The sequence below is a fragment of the Oncorhynchus gorbuscha genome, linkage group LG22 (genome assembly GCF_021184085.1).
Source record: "Oncorhynchus gorbuscha isolate QuinsamMale2020 ecotype Even-year linkage group LG22, OgorEven_v1.0, whole genome shotgun sequence".
Lineage (NCBI taxonomy): Eukaryota > Metazoa > Chordata > Actinopteri > Salmoniformes > Salmonidae > Oncorhynchus > Oncorhynchus gorbuscha.
Genome location: NC_060194.1, coordinates 39,807,155 through 39,828,482, shown reverse-complemented (window position 1 = coordinate 39,828,482; position 21,328 = coordinate 39,807,155). Strand labels below are relative to the sequence as shown.

The 21,328-nt window shown below is 44.6% G+C and overlaps 1 protein-coding gene across 1 annotated transcript in view; it reads left to right on the top strand.

The window, feature by feature from the left end:
* The window catches only part of kcnab1b (potassium voltage-gated channel subfamily A regulatory beta subunit 1b), a 97,612-nt gene that overhangs the window by 1,231 nt on the left and 75,053 nt on the right, over positions 1-21,328 (top strand). The window contains exon 1 of the mRNA XM_046322022.1: positions 1-165. This exon is cut by the window's left edge and continues 1,231 nt beyond it. Coding sequence (XP_046177978.1) covers positions 1-165 — 165 coding nt within the window. The remainder of the gene's footprint in view (positions 166-21,328) is intronic.

Below are 21,328 nucleotides of genomic sequence, written 5' to 3'. Positions count from 1 at the left end.
TGGAGGTCACAGCAAGCAGAATGCCACCAGCCCCAACACGGCCAGCCAGGCGCGAGCACGCTTCCGGACCGTGGCCCTCATCGCCCGCAGCCTGGGCTCCTTGACCCACCGCTACCAGCACAACCTTAAGGAGTCCACCGCCAAGCTCACTGGCATGAAGTACCGGTACGTAGAGAGATCACTGGCATGAAGTATCGGTATGTAGAGAGATCACTGGCATGAAGTACCGGTACGTAGAGAGATCACTGGCATGAAGTATCGGTATGTAGAGAGATCACTGGCATGAAGTATCAGTACGTAGAGAGATCACTGGCATCAAGAACCGGTACGTAGAGAGATCACTGTTGTGCTAGTGGTAAGGATAGCTCATTCATATGTTATAAATGTTTAGTTAAATTATTGATGCTTAACTAATTCAAGTGTGTACAATGTATAGTTGTAGTAGCTCTATAATGTGCTATAAAGCATTAGTTAAGGAGCTATAGAGCACTAAGGAGCTAATGAACCAGTGAGTGTGAGCTAATGAGCTGAACATGTGTCTCTACCCCTCGGTGACGTCACGTAGCAGTACAGGGATGTTTGAACTGATTGTTGTTGTGTAATAGTAGCAATAACAGCTTCTATGAATGTGTTTAATTGAGTTGTTGATCATTGAGTTCTTGATCATTGAGTAATGAGCCTGAGTGATTATGAGTAAGTTATTGAGCGTTTCTCATACACTTGTAAACGTTTAAAAGCGTGTAGTGATTTCTAGCCCAAAACGGTTGTTGCGCTCGCTTAGTTAGAGTTAAATCCACCTGCAGGTGTGTGAACAATAATTGATGTGTGTTATATTGTCTTAACTGTATTTGATCAACTGCATTTTAGAGCTTTGAGTTTATGTACATTATGCACCCGTACATGTGGTTATGATACCTTATTCACAAGTAGAGCAGGAATTCATGACTTCATATAGAGCGATATAGAGTTGAATGCATGTTGCATGTGTTTGCTGTTAGTATATATATAACGAACTACTAGTGTCCGGACAGCATTATAAAGCATCAGAACTTATTCATGACTTATAGAGTAATTATTCATGAGTTATATGTGTTGTAGGTTTACGTGGATGTGTGGATGTTACCATTTCAGCATCCTTATGACAACATTAGTGTCTGTATGCAGTTTCAGTGGTTACTAGAGTATCTAAACCTTAGTCTTAAAAGTGACATAATAATTGCTTGAATAAGAGTGATAATGGGTTTTATATGAAACATTTCCACTCATTTGATGTTACACAATAACTAATGGAGGCTTAATGATTTGCAGATGTACTGTAGGATGTTTGTGTGAGGTCATTGTATCACTGCTGAAAGAGTGTGAGTTCTATTGAACATTTATTTAACTAGGCAAGTTGGTTAAGAACACATTCCTATTTACTTTGACCGCCTATCCCAGCCAAACCCTAAACCGGACGATGCTGGACCAATTGTGCGCCGGCCTATGGGACTCCGAATCACTGCCAGTTGTGAGACAGCCTGGAATCAAACCAGGATCTGTAGTGACACCTCTAGCACTGAGCAGCAGTGCCTTAGACCGCTGCGCCACTCAGGAGCTCAGGGTGAAAGGGGCAGTTTTCACAATGGAGACAATGAATTGAATGTGAGTTGATTTGATGCAGATAAGATCATACATGATATTCATGGCATCTCTTTCCCAGTTTCCATAACAACATTGAAATGGACAATTTCACTTTACTTGTTTATGTGAATTCTCTAAAAAGACATGCCTGGAGTGTCCCCATAGCAGCTATTTTAAGTCATACTCAGTGGTTTGTAAGAGAAAGAGAGAACAGTTTTAGACTGTATAACAGGTGTCTTTAATAGCTTGTCTAGGAGGTTATGTTCAGACTGGTACAATGCCAATCAAACACCCCAGAAGCTGATCTCCCTGCAGGTGTCCACACATTTCATTTTGTCATTTTGCAGACACTGTTATCCAGGGCGACTTCCAGTAGTGAGGGAATACATTTTCATACTTTTATTTTATACTTGTCCCCCATGGGAATTGAACCCACGACTCCAACATCTCAGGCATCCATTTACTGATCCGCAGTGAGATGACTTGCATTGATGCTCCACATCAAGGTCAAAGCTATTGTCCCCATCTTTAACAGAAAGACAAATAACTGATGGAGAGAGAATGAATGTAACAAAATGTTAATTCGCTCCCTTCCTACTGCTCTCTCTGTCTCTCTCTCTCTCTGTCCCTGTCTCTCTCTTCTCTCTCTCTCGTGCTCTCTCCTCTCTCTCCTCCTCTCTCTCTCTCTCCTTCTCTCTCCATCTCTCTCTCGCAGACTCCCCCTTTCTCTCTCTTTCCATTTTCTGTCTCTCTCTTTATCTCTCTATCTCTCAGACTCCTCCCTTTGTCTCTCTCTTTCCATCTGCCCCTCTCTCTCTCTCTCTCTCTCAGATTCCTCCCTCACTCTCTTTCTCCCCCTCTCTCTCTGTATTTAACTACACAGCGGAGGTTTCTTTCTGTTCTTATCATTGACTGGAAACTCTTAGGCCTGAAGATCAAATCTGACTAACAATCTTTATTTATGTAAGGGAACAGAAGTCTGAGGCTATATCTGTGATTTTAACACTCTTTGTGCTGCACACTACATTTTTCTCTGCGGATTGTGTGTGTGTGTGTGTGTGTGTGTGTGTGTGTGTGTGTGTGTGTGTGTGTGTGTGTGTGTGTGTGTGTGTGTGTGTGTGTGTGTGTGCGTGCGTGCGTGCGTGCGTGCGTGCGTGCGTGTGTGTGTGTGTGTGTCTGGACCTCATGGTCTGCCTCTCATGCCACATTGGTAAACATATGAGGGCCTAATCCTGAATAAATGTGGCTGCAGAGAGAGAGAAGAGAAAAGAAGGAGAACAGAGAGAAGAGAGAGAGCAGTGAGAACAGAGAGAAGAGAGATGAGAGAGATCAGAGAGAAGAGAGAGATGAGAGAGCAGAGAGAAGAGAGAGAGAAGAAAGAGAGGAGAGAACAGAGAGAGAAGAGAGAGCAGAGAGAAGAGAGAGTGAAGAAAGAACAAAGAAGAGAGAGAGCAGAGAGAACAGAGAAGAGAGAGAACACAGAGCAAAGAGAGCAGAGAGAGAGGAGAGAGAAGAAACAGAGAGCAGAGAGAAGAGAGAGAGAATAAAGAAAGAGCAGAGAGAAGAGAGAGAACATAGAGCAAAGAGAGCAGAGAGAAGAGAGAGAGAGAAGAAAGAGAGAGCAGAGAGAGAGAGAGAACATAGAGCAAAGAGAGCAGAGAGAAGAGAGAGAGAGCAGAGAGAGAGAGAACATAGAGCAAAGAGAGCAGAGAGAAGAGAGAGAGAGCAGATAGAGAGAGAACATAGAGCAAAGAGAGCAGAGAGAGAGGAAAGAGAAGAAACAGAGAGCAGAGAGAAGAGAGAGAGAGCAGATAGAGAGAGAACATAGAGCAAAGAGAGCAGAGAGAGAGGAAAGAGAAGAAACAGAGAGCAGAGAGAAGAGAGAGAGAGCAGAGAGAGAGGAAAGAGAAGAAACAGAGAGCAGAGAGAAGAGAGAGAGAGCAGAGAGAGAGGAAAGAGAAGAAACAGAGAGCAGAGAGAAGAGAGAGAGAGCAGAGAGAGAGGAAAGAGAAGAAACAGAGAGCAGAGAGAAGAGAGAGAGAGCAGAGAGAGAGGAAAGAGAAGAAACAGAGAGCAGAGAAGAGAGAGAGAGCAGAGAGAGAGGAAAGAGAAGAAACAGAGAGCAGAAGAGAGAGAGAGCAGAGAGAGAGGAAAGAGAAGAAACAGAGAGCAGAGAGAAGAGAGAGAGAGCAGAGAGAGAGGAAAGAGAAGAAACAGAGAGCAGAGAGAAGAGAGAGAGAGCAGAGAGAGAGGAAAGAGAAGAAACAGAGAGCAGAGAGAAGAGAGAGAGAGCAGAGAGAGAGGAAAGAGAAGAAACAGAGAGCAGAGAGAAGAGAGAGAGAGCAGAGAGAGAGGACAGAGAAGAAACAGAGAGCAGAGAGAAGAGAGAGAGAGCAGAGAGAGAGGACAGAGAAGAAACAGAGAGCAGAGAGAAGAGAGAGAGAGCAGAGAGAGAGGAAAGAGAAGAAACAGAGAGCAGAGAGAAGAGAGAGAGAGCAGAGAGAGAGGAAAGAGAAGAAACAGAGAGCAGAGAGAAGAGAGGAGAGACCAAATAATGCATGCAGAGCAGAATTAGGCCGATACCCGCTAATTATCAAAATCCAGAAAAGAGATATTATATTCTACCACCACCTAAAAGGAAGCAATTCCCTAACCTTCCAGAACAAGTCATCACCTACAGAGAAATACACCTGTAGAAGAGCCCCCTAAGCAAGCTGGTCCTGGGGCTCTGTTCACAAACACAAACAGACCCCATAGAACCCCAGGACAGCAAAACAATTAGACCCAACCAAATTATGAGATGACAGAAAGTTAATTACTTGACACATTGGAATGAATTTACCAAAAAACATAGCAAACTTGAATGCTATTTGGCCCTAAACAGAGAGTACACAGTGGCAGAATTCCTGACCACTGTGACTGACCCAAAACGAAGGAAATCTTTGACTATTGTGACGACCCTCCCACTATGTCTGCCAAATTCTTTCTCTTTGCTCTTGTTTTCCTTAATAGGATGTTGGTGGGCGGAGCTGGGAGGGTCGTTAGCAACATGGGACACACCACTTCCCCATTCATTGAGGATACCGATACATTTTGGTTGTGGCATTTTTGTGGCTGTTTATTTTTTTTTGCGGTGGCACCTTTCAACACCCCTCATTATCACAAGCACACAATTACTGACTACACCCACACCATTGTTAATTGTATTTAGTTTACTTTCGTTAATAAATATATTTTGTTATTCCTTATCTCCACGTTGTCTCCCTTTTTGTTACGAACTTTGAGCTGGTTTGGGACACTATGTACAAACTCTATGAGAATAGCCTTGCTATTGAGAAAGGCTGCTGAAGGCAGACCTGGCTCTCAAGAGAATACAGGCTATGTGCACACAGCCCACAAGATGAGGTGGAAACTAAACTGCACTTCCTGACCTTCGAAAACAAATGCAGTTTTGATAAACTCCCAAAGCTACTGGGTGAAATACCAGAGTGTGCCATCACAGCAGCAAGATTTGTGACCTGTTGCCACAAGAAAAGGGCAACCAGTGAAGAATAAACATCCCTGTAAATACAACCCATATTTATTTATTTTCCCTTGTCGTGTCTTTGGCTCTGCCGGATTAAGTGATGACATGCTATTCTATAAAATAATTTATCCGTAAGTAATATTACCTGATTGAGCTAATCATGTAAATGTAATTAACTAGAGATTCGGGGCACCACAAAATAATATTTATAGAGCTGTTATCTTCCGAATAAACTGTTAAAGACCTAGTAATATCAATAGCAGTCAATATTAATCGTCACCTTAATTCAGTCTCATCTGAAAGTTGTAAATTCTTGGTTATCTGCAAGAACCCTGGCTAACAAGTTGAATCAGCAATACAAAATTGGGTTTAATTATTTATTTACTAAATACCTAACTAATCGTACAGAATTACACATACACATAATTAATCATAACTTGATTACAAATTACGTCATAAAGGACAACGTCCCTAGCGGGCGGAACAGATATGACAGCTTGTTACACAAAAGAAAAGGGGCTGGGTTTGAGTGAAAGAGCAGGAAGACTGAGGAACAAAGGAAGAAGAAGCTGTGCTATAGTAAATACAGTATTTTATGCATTCTAAATTACCACCCATTTGGAAAAGGAAAATGCAATAAATATTTACTCTGAGCTGCGCTTCAGTATGTTGGTGGTAGATGGAAGGACGTGTTGCCAAACCGAGTCCTTTGTCCTTTGAAGAATGTCTCTGGTGGTCAATTGAATATGTTGTAATAACGTCCTTGTGTGATAGACGGGATACTCTGTCTGTTCCTTCCTAACCCTCGTTTGCAGCTGCTGTTGCTAACTCAACGGCTAGGAGATATCACTTCTGTAGTGAATAAGAGTTCAAAGTTCATACCATTCGCAACCAAAGCTCACGCTGATGTTGGCTTTGTTCTGTAGTTATTATTTGAACCATTTTGACATCGGACCGTCGTCCTCACGTCCTCGGAACAGGAGGTTACATTTTCGTCAAGGCTTTATATAGTGGAGCGAGAAGGGTGTGTCTGAAAAGTTTTATAACCCATGACTCTTCACAGGGGCGGGCCACTGATACGAAAACCCAATTCTCACATTTTAGAAGCTAAAATCACATTTCATCCCATCACGAATAATTTCATATTCAAACATTTAAATTGAACAACAATTCCATGTGAATTTACATTTACATTTAAGTCATTTAGCAGACGCTCTTATCCAGAGCGACTTACAAATTGGTGCATTCACCTTATGACATCCAGTGGAACAGTCACTTTATAATAGTGCATCTAAATCTTAAAGGGGGGGTGAAAAGGATTACTTATCCTATCCTAGGTATTCCTTAAAGAGGTGGGGTTTCAGGTGTCTCCGGAAGGTGGTGATTGACTCCGCTGTCCTGGCGTCGTGAGGGAGTTTGTTCCACCATTGGGGGGCCAGAGCAGCGAACAGTTTTGACTGGGCTGAGCGGGAACTGTACTTCCTCAGTGGTAGGGAGGCGAGCAGGCCAGAGGTGGATGAACGCAGTGCCCTTGTTTGGGTGTAGGGCCTGATCAGAGCCTGGAGGTACTGAGGTGCCGTTCCCCTCACAGCTCCGTAGGCAAGCACCATGGTCTTGTAGCGGATGCGAGCTTCAACTGGAAGCCAGTGGAGAGAGCGGAGGAGCGGGGTGACGTGAGAGAACTTGGGAAGGTTGAACACCAGACGGGCTGCGGCGTTCTGGATGAGTTGTAGGGGTTTAATGGCACGGGCAGGGAGCCCAGCCAACAGCGAGTTGCAGTAATCCAGACGGGAGATGACAAGTGCCTGGATTAGGACCTGCACCGCTTCCTGTGTGAGGCAGGGTCGTACTCTGCGGATGTTGTAGAGCATGAACCTACAGGAACGGGCCACTGCCTTGATGTTAGTTGAGAACGACAGAGTGTTGTCCAGGATCACGCCATGGTTCTTAGCGCTCTGGGAGGAGGACACAATGGAGTTGTCAACCGTGATGGCGAGATCATGGAACGGGCAGTCCTTCCCCGGGAGGAAGAGCAGCTCCGTCTTGCCGAGGTTCAGCTTGAGGTGGTGATCCGTCATCCACACTGATATGTCTGCCAGACATGCAGAGATGCGATTCGCCACCTGGTCATCAGAAGGGGGAAAGGAGAAGATTAATTGTGTGTCGTCTGCATAGCAATGATAGGAGAGACCATGTGAGGTTATGACAGAGCCAAGTGACTTGGTGTATAGCGAGAATAGGAGAGGGCCTAGAACAGAGCCCTGGGGGACACCAGTGGTGAGAGCGCGTGGTGAGGAGACAGATTCTCGCCACGCCACCTGGTAGGAGCGACCTGTCAGGTAGGACGCAATCCAAGCATGGGCCGCGCCGGAGATGCCCAACTCGGAGAGGGTGGCGAGGAGGATCTGATGGTTCACAGTATCGAAGGCAGCCGATAGGTCTAGAAGGATGAGAGCAGAGGAGAGAGAGTTAGCTTTAGCGGTGCGGAGCGCCTCCGTGATACAGAGAAGAACAGTCTCAGTTGAATGACTAGTCTTGAAACCTGACTGATTTGGATCAAGAAGGTCATTCTGAGAGAGATAGCGGGAGAGCTGGCCAAGGACGGCACGTTCAAGAGTTTTGGAGAGAAAAGAAAGAAGGGATACTGGTCTGTAGTTGTTGACATCGGAGGGATCGAGTGTAGGTTTTTTCAGAAGGGGTGCAACTCTCGCTCTCTTGAAGACGGAAGGGACGTAGCCAGCGGTCAGGGATGAGTTGATGAGCGAGGTGAGGTAAGGGAGAAGGTCTCCGGAAATGGTCTGGAGAAGAGAGGAGGGGATAGGGTCAAGCGGGTAGGTTGCTGGGCGGCCGGCCGTCACAAGACGCGAGACTTCATCTGGAGAGAGAGGGGAGAAAGAGGTCAGAGCACAGGGTAGGGCAGTGTGAGCAGAACCAGCGGTGTCGTTTGACTTAGCAAACGAGGATCGGATGTCGTCGACCTTCTTTTCAAAATGGTTGACGAAGTCATCTGCAGAGAGGAAGGAGGGGGGGGAGGGGGAGGAGGATTCAGGAGGGAGGAGAAGGTGGCAAAGAGCTTCCTAGGGTTAGAGGCAGAAGCTTGGAATTTAGAGTGGTAGAAAGTGGCTTTAGCAGCAGAGACAGAAGAGGAAAATGTAGAGAGGAGGGAGCGAAAGGATGCCAGGTCCGCAGGGAGGCGAGTTTTCCTCCATTTCCGCTCGGCTGCCCGGAGCCCTGTTCTGTGAGCTCGCAATGAGTCGTCGAGCCACGGAGCGGGAGGGGGAGGACCGAGCCGGCCTGGAGGATAGGGGGCATAGAGAGTCAAAGGATGCAGAAAGGGAGGAGAGGAGGGTTGAGGAGGCAGAATCAGGAGATAGGTTGGAGAAGGTTTGAGCAGAGGGAAGAGATGATAAGGATGGAAGAGGAGAGAGTAGCGGGGGAGAGAGAGCGAAGGTTGGGACGGCGCGATACCATCCAAGTAGGGGCAGTGTGGGAGGTGTTGGATGAGAGCGAGAGGGAAAAGGATACAAGGTAGTGGTCGGAGACTTGGAGGGGAGTTGCAATGAGGTTAGTGGAAGAACAGCATCTAGTAAAGATGAGGTCGAGCGTATTGCCTGCCTTGTGAGTAGGGGGGGAAGGTGAGAGGGTGAGGTCAAAAGAGGAGAGGAGTGGAAAGAAGGAGGCAGAGAGGAATGAGTCAAAGGTAGACGTGGGGAGGTTAAAGTCGCCCAGAACTGTGAGAGGTGAGCCGTCCTCAGGAAAGGAGCTTATCAAGGCATCAAGCTCATTGATGAACTCTCCGAGGGAACCTGGAGGGCGATAAATGATAAGGATGTTAAGCTTGAAAGGGCTGGTAACTGTGACAGCATGGAATTCAAAGGAGGCGATAGACAGATGGGTAAGGGGAGAAAGAGAGAATGACCACTTGGGAGAGATGAGGATCCCGGTGCCACCACCCCGCTGACCAGAAGCTCTGATAACTCTGTTGTGTAGACTTTCTACTGTGGAGTTTATGTCATCTTATCATTGATGAGAATGTCTCAGATGACAACCGAACTGACATCATATCCATTAAGTACCACCGCGTATGTTCAATTGGTCGGATTACCAGAATATAGTTAATATTCCCCACCTTCTGATGTTCCCAGAATCTCTATGTTAACCAAGGTTTGCAAATGTAACATCAGTAGGGTAGAGAGAGGAAAAAGGGGGTAAGAGGTATTTATGACTGTCATAAACCTATCCCCAGGCCAACGTCATAACACCCTTTTGTACCTTAACTATTTGCACATTATTACTAGGCAAGTCAGTTAAGAACACATTCTTATTTTCAATGATGGCCTCCTCTTTGCATTCTCAGGAAACTATGCTGCAATTTGTTGCAGTAATTTGGATATAAGAATAATGTCAACTTACCAACATTACGACCAGGAATACGACTTTCCCGTAGGGGATCCTCTGTTTGGACCACCACCCAGGACAATGGATTGGATCCCAGCTGGGGACCCAAAACAACGGACGGGCACATTGCGCACCCCTCCCGAGTTTACTACTCACCAACGTCGAGTCTCAACAAGGTTGACGAAATCCGAGCAAGTGACATCAGATATTGTAACGTTCTTTGTTTCACGGAAACGTTGCTCACTCGAGACACACTATCAGAGTCGGTACAGTCACCTGGTTTCTTCAGAAACAAACATCTCTTTGGTAAGAAGAAGGGCGGGGGATATGCCTTTGGATTAATGAGACGTGGTGTGATCACGACAACATACAGGAACTCAAATCCTTTTGCTCAACTGACCTAGAATTCATTACAATCAAATATCGACCTCGTTATCTACCAAGAGAATTCTCTTCGATTATAATCACAGCCTTATATATCCCCCCAAGCAGACACATCAATGGCCCTAAATGAACTTCATTGGACTCTATGTAAACTGGAAACCACATATCCTGAGGCTGCATTCATTGTAGCTGGGGATATTAACAAGGCTAATCTGAAAACAAGACTCCTTCAAATTTATCAGCATATCGAATGCGCTACCCAGGCTGAAGAAATTCGGCTTATCACCAAAAACACTCACAAACATTTACAGATGCACAATCGAGAGCATCCTGTCGGGCTGTATCACCACCTGGTACAGCATCTGCTCCGCCCACAACCGTAAGGCTCTCCAGAGGGTAGTGAGGTCTGCGCAGCGCATCACTGGTGGCAAACTACCTGCCCTCAAGGACACCTACATCACCCGATATCACAGGAAGACCATAAAGATCATCAAGGACAACAACCACCCGAGCCACTGCCTGTTCACCCCGCTATCGTCCAGAAGGCGAGGTCAGTACAGGTTCATCAAAGCTGGGACCGAGAGACTGAAAAACAGCTTTTATCTCAAGGCCATCAGACTGTTGAACAGCCATCACTAACATTGAGTTGCTGCTGCCAACATAGTGACTCAATCTCTAGCCACTTAAATAATAAAACATTGGATGTAATAAATGTATCACTAGTCACTTTATATAATGCCACTTTATATAATGTTTACATACCCTACACTACTCATATACTGTACTCTATACCATCTACTGCATCTTGCCCACGCCGTTCAGGCCATTGCTCATCCATATATATTTTTATGTACATATTCTTATTCAATCCTTTACACTTATGTGTATAAGGTGTTGTGAAATTGTTAGATTACTCGTTAGATATTACTGCATGGTCGGAACTAGAAGCACAAGTATTTCGCTACAATTGCATTAACATCTGCTAACCATGTGTATGTGACAAATACAATTTGATTTGATAACAGCCTTGTTCAGGGGAAGAACGACAGATTTTTACCTTATCAGCCGGGAGAATTGATTTTGCAACCTTTCAGTTACTATTCCTACCCTCTAACCACTAGGCTACTTGCTTCCCTGGCAAGTAGCCTACAACACTGTATATATAAATAATATGACATTTTTAATGTCTTTATTCTTTTGGAACTTTTAAAATAGTAATGTTTACTGTTATTTTTTTGCTGTTAATTTCACTTTTGTTTATTTATTTAACTTGATTAGGCAATGTTAACATGTGTTTCCCATGCCAATAAAGCCCCTTAAATGGAAATTGAAATTGAGAGAAGAGGGAACAGAGAGAGAGATCAGATAGAGAAGCGGTAGAAGAGAGAGAGAGCAGCGAGAGAGAGAGAGCAGAGAGAGCAGATAGAGAAGCGGTAGAAGAGAGAGAGAGCAGCGAGAGAGAGAGAGCAGAGAGAGCAGATAGAGAAGCGGTAGAAGAGAGAGAGAGCAGCGAGAGAGAGAGAGCAGAGAGAGCAGATAGAGAAGCGGTAGAAGAGAGAGAGAGCAGCGAGAGAGAGAGAGCAGAGAGAGCAGATAGAGAAGCGGTAGAAGAGAGAGAGAGCAGCGAGAGAGAGAGAGCAGAGAGAGCAGATAGAGAAGCGGTAGAAGAGAGAGAGCAGCGAGAGAGAGAGAGCAGAGAGAGCAGATAGAGAAGCGGTAGAAGAGAGAGAGAGCAGCGAGAGAGAGAGAGCAGAGAGAGCAGATAGAGAAGCGGTAGAAGAGAGAGAGAGCAGCGAGAGAGAGAGAGAGCAGAGAGAGCAGATAGAGAAGCGGTAGAAGAGAGAGAGAGCAGCGAGAGAGAGAGAGCAGAGAGAGAGAGCAGCGAGAGAGAGAGAGCAGAGAGAGAGAGAGCAGCGAGAGAGAGAGAGCAGATAGAGAAGCGGTAGAAGAGAGAGAGCAGCAAGAGAGAGAGAGCAGAGAGAGCAGATAGAGAAGCGGTAGAAGAGAGAGAGAGCAGCGAGAGAGAGAGAGCAGAGAGAGCAGATAGAGAAGCGGTAGAAGAGAGAGAGAGCAGCGAGAGAGAGAGAGCAGAGAGAGCAGATAGAGAAGCGGTAGAAGAGAGAGAGAGCAGCGAGAGAGAGAGAGCAGAGAGAGCAGATAGAGAAGCGGTAGAAGAGAGAGAGCAGCGAGAGAGAGAGAGCAGAGAGAGCAGATAGAGAAGCGGTAGAAGAGAGAGAGAGCAGCGAGAGAGAGAGCAGAGAGAGCAGATAGAGAAGCGGTAGAAGAGAGAGAGAGCAGCGAGAGAGAGAGAGCAGAGAGAGAGAGCAGATAGAGAAGCGGTAGAAGAGAGAGAGAGCAGAGAGAGCAGATAGAGCAGATAGAGAAGCGGTAGAAGAGAGAGAGAGCAGCGAGAGAGAGAGAGCAGAGAGAGAGAGCAGATAAAGAAGCGGTAGAAGAGAGAGAGAGAAGCGAGAGAGAGAGAGCGATGGAACCATAACGTGATAATACGCTATTAGATTAATTCACAGTTGTCATGGAGATTTTATTTGAATTGAAACAAGCTGTGGCTATCATCATTGGAGACGGTCTCTTCCAGACTTAATGATTCTACATCTTTGTAAGGAAGAGTTATACCAGTTTCACACAAAAAAACTACTAGACTGCCTCATTTCTAACAAGTCTCTCTGAAATTACCACTTGTATCTGCAATGGAATCTAAAAAGTGAAGATTGGGATGCTACAAGCTTAGTGAACCAAGTGACATGGTGTGATATTACAGAGACAGTTGCCCCAGGAATTTGGAACTCAGGACTCAATTTCCCATACTCCATCAGCATAACTAACGCAGTTGACATGGCGATTTTGTAACAGTCATGCTCGGTTGCCAAGTACTGCATTGCAGATGGGCACGCTACTCTCTTTCTGTTGTGTACTTGGACAGTGACCTTTCACAGCTGTGTGTGTGTGTGTGTGTGTGTGTGTGTGTGTGTGTGTGTGTGTGTGTGTGTGTGTGTGTGTGTGTGTGTGTGTGTGTGTGTGTGTGTGTGTGTGTGTGTGTGTGTGTGTGTGTGTGTGTGTGTGTGTGTGTGTGTGTGTGTGTGTGTGCATTCACACTGTGAGAGAGAGAGAGCGAGAGAGACCGTAACCACCCCCGAGTCCAGGAACCAAACCATTATCATCACCTGAAGCTTCTTGCTTTTCGGCTCTGAGACTTTTCCCTGTGAAGCGAGAGAAAGAGAGACCCAAACTTAAGGAAAGCTTTGACTATGTACAGACTCAGTGAGCATAGCCTTGCTATTGAGAAAGGCCGCTGTAGACAGACCAGACTCTCAAGAGAAGATTGGCTATGTGCACACTGCCTACAAATTGAGGTGGAAACATTTGTAAGTCGCTCTGGATAAGAGCGTCTGCTAAATGACTTAAATGTAATGTAAATGAAACTGAGCTGCACTTCAAAATCTCCTGCCAAATGTATGACCATACTAGAGACACATATTTACCTCAGATTACACAGACCCACAAAGAATTTGAAAACAAACCCAATTTTGATAAACTTCCATATCTACTGGGTGAAATACCACAGTGTGCCATCACAGCAGCAAGATTTGTGACCTGTTGCCACAAGAAAAGGGTAACCAGTGAAGAACAAACACCATTGTAAATACAACCCATATTTATGTTTATTTACATACACCTATTTAACAGATGTTATTGCGGGTGTAGAAAAATGCTTCTGTCCAACAGTGCAGTAATATCTAACAATTCACAACAATACACACAAATCTAAAAGTAAAATAATGGAATTAAGAAATATATCAATATTAGGATGAGCGATGTCGAAGTGGCGTTGACTAAAATACAGTAGAATAGAATACAGTATACAGTGCCTTGCAAAAGTGTTCACCCCCCTTGTCCTTTTTCCTATTTTGTTGCATTACAACCTGTCATTTAAATATATTTTTATTTGGATTGCATGTAAAGGACATACACATAAAATTCCAAATTGGTGAAGTGAAATTTAAAAAATAACTTGTTTGCTATGAAGCCCCTAAATAAGATCTGGTGCAACCAATTACCTCCAGAAGTCACACAATTAGTTAAATTAAATCCACCTGTGTGCAATCACAATTGTCACATGATCTGTCACATGATCTCAGTATATATACACCTGTTCTGAAAGGCCCCAGAGTCTGCAACACAACTAAGCAAGGGGCACCACCAAGCAAGCGGTACTATGAAGACCAAGGAGCTCTCCAAACAGGTCAGAGACAAAGTTGTGGAGAAGTACATATCAGGATTGGGTTATAAAAAAATATCTGAAACTTTGAACATTCCGCGGAGCACCATTTAGTCCATTATTAAAAAATGGAAAGAATATGGCACCACAATAAACCTGCCAAGAGAGGGCCGCCCACCAAAACTCACAGACCAGGCAAGGATGACATTAATCAGAGAGGCAGCAAATAGACCAAAGATAACCCTGAAGGAGCTGCAAAGCTCCACAGCGGAGATTGGAGTATCTGTCCTTTGGACCACTTTAAGCCGTGGTGTTCACCAAAAGGCATGTGGGAGACTCCCCAAACACATGAAAGAAGGTTCTCTGGTCAGATGATACTAAAATGTAGCTTTTTGGCCATCAAAGAAAACGCTATGTCTGGCGCAAACCCAACACCTCTCATCACCCCGAGAATACCATCCCCACAGTGAAGAATGGTGGTGGCTGCATCATGCTGTGGGGATGTTTTTCATCGGCAGGGACTGGGAAACTGGTCAGAAGGAATGATGGATGGCTCTAAATACACATACACTGAGCCCTGTGGGGAACCTGCTGTCATTTCACATTTCTCATTACGTGTCATATACTTCAGCAATATACTGTCATGTAGAATTCTTCAACAGTATACTGTCATATAGAATACTTCAGCAGTATACTGTCATATAGAATACTTCAACAGTATACTAACATATAACATACTTCAGCAGTATATTGTCATATAGAACACTTTAACAGTATACTGTCATATAGAATACTTCAACAGCTTACTAACATATAGAATACTTCAACAGTATACTAACATATAAAATATTTCAGCAGTATACTGTCATATAGAACACTTTAACAGTATACTGTCATATAGAACACTTTAACAGTATACTGTCATATAAAATACTTCAGCAGTATACAAACATATAGAATACTTCAACAGTATACTGTAATATAGAATACTTCAGGGGCAGCAGGTAGGCTAGTGGTTAGAGCGTTGGGCCAGTAACCAAAAGGTTGCTGGATTGAATCCGTGAGCTGACAATGTAAAAATCTGTCGTTGTTGCCTGGGCGCCGAAGACGTCGAAGTCTAATATGGCAGCCTCCCGCACCTCTCTGATTCAGTTGGGATAAATGTGGAAAATGCATTCAGTTGTACAACTGACTAGGTTTCCCTTTCAGCAGTATACTGTCATATAGAATACTTCAGCAGTATACTGTCATAAAGAATACTCCAGCAGTGTACTGTCATAAAGAATACTCCAGCAGTATACTGTCATAAAGAATACTCCAGCAGTATACTGTCATAAAGAATACTCCAGCAGTGTACTGTCATAAATAATACTCCAGCAGTATACTGTCATAAAGAATACTCCAGCAGTATACTGTCATAAAGAAAACTTCAGCAGTATACTGTCATAAAGAATACTCCAGCAGTATACTGTCATAGAGAATACTCCAGCAGTATACTGTCATAAAGAATACTCCAGCAGTATACTGTCATAAAGAATACTCCAGCAGTATACTGTCATAAAGAATACTCCAGCAGTATACTGTCATAAAGAATACTCCAGCAGTATACTGTCATAAAGAATACTCCAGCAGTATATTGTCATAAAGAATAATTCAGCAGTGTACTGTTAAACAGAATACTTCAACAGTTACGGTGTTTGATCCACCTGGACTTTGGGACTCAAATTCTCCCCTCTGTCACTGTCTACATGTTGGAGTCTGTATCTCTTTCTTTTTTGTCTGTCTCTTGGTTCCCCTATTACTCCATTTCTTTCTCTCTCTCTTTCTCTCTCTCTATCTCTCCCTCTATCACTCCATTTCTTTCTCTCTCTCTCTCTCTCTCTCTATCTCTCCCTCTATCACTCCATTTCTTTCTCTCTCTCTCTCTCTCTCTCTCTCTCCTCTCTCTCTCTCTCTCTCTCTCTCTCTCTCTCTCTCCCTCTATCACTCCATTTCTTTCTCTCTCTCTCTCTCTCTCTCCCTCTCTCTCTCTCTCTCTCTCTCTCTCCCTCTATCACTCAATTTCTTTCTCTCTCTCTCTCTCTCTCTCTCTCTCTCTCTCTCTCTCTCTCTCTCTCTCTCACTCCATTTCTCTCTCTCTCTCTCTCTCTCTCTCTCTCTCTCTCTCTCTCTCTCTCTCTCTCTCTCTCTCTCTCTCCCTATCACTCCATTTATTTATCTCTCTCTCTTCTCTCTCTCTCTCTCTCTCTCTCTCTCTCTCTCTCTCTCTCTCTCTCTCTCCCTCTCTCTCTCTCTCTCCCTCTCTCTCTCTCTCTCTCTCTCTCTCTCTCTCTCTCTCTCTCTCTCTCTCTCTCTCTCTCTCCCTATCACTCCATTTATTTCTCTCTCTCTCCCCTCTCTCTCTCTCTATCACTCTATCTTTCTTTATTTCTCTCTCTCTCTCTATCACTCCATCTCTCTCTCTCTCTCTCTCTCTCTCTCTCTCTCTCTCTCTCTCTCTCTCTCTCTCTCTCTCCCTATCACTCCAATTCACTCAGTACCAATTCCTTTCTCCATCTACTTATCTGTCCTGCCCTCTCTCTCTCTCCTTCTTCTCCCTCGCCCTCTTTTCTCGCTCCACTAGTGCCCGTCAGTCAAGGAGAATTTCAGGCGATCCCGGTTTAACGGCTGCAGGCTTAGCCGGTGATTTCCTCTCTCTGCAACTTTGGAGCTTTTCTCTGGCAGGCCCTAATCTCTTCATTTTCCCGGAGTTTGGCGAGAGCACCATAAAACGCCTTATGTTACATCTCTCACTATTCCAGTATTTTCAGGGTGTGATTTTATGTGTCACTTAATGTTAATTTGATAATCTATTTAAACAGATGATGAAAATAGTGCTAGCAAGTAGAGCTATAGCAGGGGATGTTGATAAGACATGACAGGGCGGTTTGGGACTAGCGGCTTCTTTTAAGTGACTCATTTGACATTTTACCCCACGGCTTGGTTTCGCCATCCCCCATGCATCAAAAACTGTCTAATGTACAGTACGTTTTGCATGTTGACTGTACTGAATGTGTTAGATGGAAATGGCCTAGCACGGTCCAAATGTTTTCAGCAAAATAGACACACACACACACAGGCACACATGTACTCGTACTCTCACACACACACACACACACACACACACACACACACACACACACACACACACACACACACACACACACACACACACACACACACACACACACACACACACACACACACACACACACACACACACACACACACACACACACTTCACTTCTAGACTTCAGAAAATTCCCAGACAGACAGACAGACAGACAGACAGACAGACAGACAGACAGACAGACAGACAGACAGACAGACAGACAGACAGACAGACAGACAGACAGACAGACAGACAGACAGACAGACAGACAGACCTTCAAGGGAGTCAACGGGAATACTCCCCAGCCCAGAGTTGTGACTGCAGATCTGAGTTATCAGACTTGCTGCCGTCAAATTGGAAAATATTTTTGATGATTTATTCATAGTAGTCAGGAGAAGTTAGAACTTAAAGGGAGTAGTGTCCCATATCAACACTTAGAGAGAGTAGTGTCCCATATCAACACTTAGAGAGAGTAGTGTCCCATATCAACACTTAGAGAGAGTAGTGTCCCATATCAACACTTAGAGAGAGTAGTGTCCCATATCAACACTTAGAGAGAGTAGTGTCCCATATCAACACTTAGAGGGAGGAGTGTCCCATATCAACACTTAGAGAGAGTAGTGTCCCATATCAACACTTAGAGAGAGTAGTGTCCCATATCAACACGTAGAGAGAGTAGTGTCCCATATCAACACTTAGAGAGAGGAGTGTCCCATATCAACACTTAGAGAGAGTAGTGTCCCATATCAACACTTAGAGGGAGTAGTGTCCCATATCAACACTTAGAGGGAGTAGTGTCCCATATCAACACTTAGAGAGAGTAGTGTCCCATATCAACACTTAGAGAGAGTAGTGTCCCATATCAACACTTAGAGGGAGGAGTGTCCCATATCAACACTTAGAGGGAGTAGTGTCCCATATCAACACTTAGAGGGAGTAGTGTCCCATATCAACACTTAGAAAACTTCTGTCTGCGATCAATGAAAACAGCCAAGGTTACTGAGATAAACATCTGATTTCAAAGAGATTTAAGGAAAAGGAAGGATGACCAATATGTTCATTCGTTTTTATGTCCAATGCTTCACACCTCCTTCACATCTCCAGTGGATGTGAGTGATTCAGCCTTATGTTGTACTGGCCTAGTTGTATTGGTCTGGAAAAGGGGTGTCAAACTCCATGGAGGGCAGAGTGTCCTCTAGTTTTTGGTTTCTCCTTTAATTAAGATCTAGACAACCAGGTGAGGGGAGTTCTTTACTAATTAGTGAACTTAATTCATCAATTAAGTACAAGGGTGGAGCGAAAACCAGCAGACACTTGGCCCTCTGTGGAATGAGGTTTGCACATGTCTGGGGTGAGTTAGATAGCATGAGGTTGGCACATGTCTGGGGTGAGTTAGATAGCATGAGGTTGGATTCAAATGGCCTTGTATGGCCCTTTAGTTACTTATCCGTTAGGACAGCAGTGTTGGCATTTTTAAAAGAGTCATTTACTGAACAAATATCTGAGAGCAGCGGCATTTCTTACAGATTGTTGTTGTTGTTGTTTTCTCTGTTTAAGGACTTGTACTGCAGTCTATTGGCTAATGATGATGATGATGATGTGTGTGTGTGTGTGTGTGTGTGTGTGTGTGTGTGTGTGTGTGTGTGTGTGTGTGTGTGTGTGTGTGTGTGTGTGTGTGTGTGTGTGTGTGTGTGTGTGTGTGTGTGTGTGTGTGTGTGTGTGTGTGTGTGTGTGTGTGTGTGTGTGTGTGTGTGTGTGTGTGTGTGTGTGTGTGCATGCATCCATGTGTCAAGATCAATGTCCTTGGTTTCTTTGCTCTCTTTCTCAATGCTCGCCCGCGCTCTCTCGCCTCTCTATCTCTCTCTCAACTGTCTCTTTCACTCTCTGTCTCTCTCTTTCTCTCTCTCCCTCTCCCTCAGTGAGGCAGTTCCAGAATGCACCGATTCATTCCGGAGTGTAGCCTATGTCTGATTGTGTTTCTGTCCATCTGGGGCTTTTCCATATCTCTATGAACAGTCGAACACATTTACATTCCTGTTACTGTCATTCGTATGCTCTTCACACATCTGACAGGCTGGTAACATACCTGACAGCTGGAAATTCCACTTGTTTTTTTTTCTCACCAAATTATAATAAATAAAAAAACTGTTCCCTTCAACAGAGCTGCTAAATGGGCATTGAAATTAAATAAGATTATAGGAATATAGACCAATACGATTTCTTCATGTGACCAAAAAAACCAAACACTTTTACAGAATTCTCTCTGAAACTAATCTCGGCATCCAGAACCACATCTGTCACCAGAGGATACTCTGCAGCCAACTAACGTGTGATGACAGATTGACAGGCGCCAGAGGAAAGCTATCAAGCACCTGTTCTTCTTTTTCTCTAAGTGGAATGAGAAATTCCCAGAATATGTGCAATGCAACTCAAATGTCTAACACTCATTTTGTTTCCTTGTTTTATAGCAGGCTAAAAATATTAGCACGTATCAGCTAGGAGCAAATTGCAAATTATCTTGGAATAAACTATGGGTTGGAAGAAAACGACGGATCAGAAGTGTACTGTGAGGGACAGCGAGAGAGCGAGAGAGAAAAAGGGGTGAGAGAGAGAGGGATGGGAAGAGAGAGAGAGAGAAAAAGGGGTGAGAGAGAGAGGGATGGGAAGAGAGAGAGAGAGAAAAAGGGGTGAGAGAGAGAGGGATGGGAAGAGAGAGAGAGAGAAAAAGGGGTGAGAGAGAGAGGGATGGGAAGAGAGAGAGAGAGAAAAAGGGGTGAGAGAGAGAGGGATGGGAAGAGAGAGAGAGAGAAAAAGCGAGAGAGAGGGCGGGAAAGAGAGAAAAATAGAGGGTGATATAGTAATAAACTAGCTCTGCAGTGGATATATAGTAATAAACTAGCTCTGCAGTAGTGATATAGTAATAAACTAGCTCTGCAGTGGATCTTGTCACGAACCGGCTCAAAGCCCGTAACAAAGGGAGACAACGTGGAGATAAGGAGTAACAAAAGATATATTTATTAACTAAAGCAACTAAGGAAAATATCCAATGGTGTGTGTAATCAGTAGTCCGTAGTGTAAGTGAGTGTTTTGCATGCATGAATGTGATAATGCAGGGTGTTGAAAGGTGCCAAAGCACACAAACAAAAGGCCACCAAGAACCACACCACAATCTACAACAGGTGTCTGCATGGAGAGAGTCTCCTCCATGAATGTTGAAGAGGTCTATTTATCCTGGGAGACACCTGGCCCAGGTGTTTCCCATGTAGCTGACGACCCTCTCAACTCCGCCCACCGGCATCCTAATAAGGAAACAAGAACAAAGACAGAATACGGCAGACAGAGTGGGAGGGTCGTCACATTCCCCCCCCATAAAACCGGGGACCAACAAGGACCCCGGAACAACGTACCAGCCTCCCGCGCCCCAAATTGACACAGGCCTCTGCGTCCCAAATTGACACAGGCCTCTGCGTCCCAAATTGACACAGGCCTCTGCGTCCCAAATTGACACAGGCCTCTGCGTCCCAAATTGACACAGGCCTCTGCGTCCCAAATTGACACAGGCCTCTGCGTCCCAAATTGACACAGGCCTCTGCGTCCCAAATTGACACAGGCCTCTGCGTCCCAAATTGACACAGGCCTCTGCGTCCCAAATTGACACAGGCCTCTGCGTCCCAAATTGACACAGGCCTCTGTGCCCCAAATTGATGAGGGTTTACGTGTTCACACTTACAATTTGCCCCAGCCAACCTCCTCCCCAGACCTCAGCAACCTTCGCAAAGGAAGCAACATTTAAGAGGAAAGAAAACAAGACCAGGAGGGAGCAGACAGGACAGAGAGAACATGACAATACGAAACAATGGTCAGTCACGTAAACATTAGGAACAGGGCGCACGAGAGAGCGCATCAGCAATCACGTTTTCAGTCCCCCGGATGTGCCTCACATCTAGATGGAATGATTGTAAAAATAAACACCATCGCATTATCCTCTGGTTTGGACACATCATGGACCTCA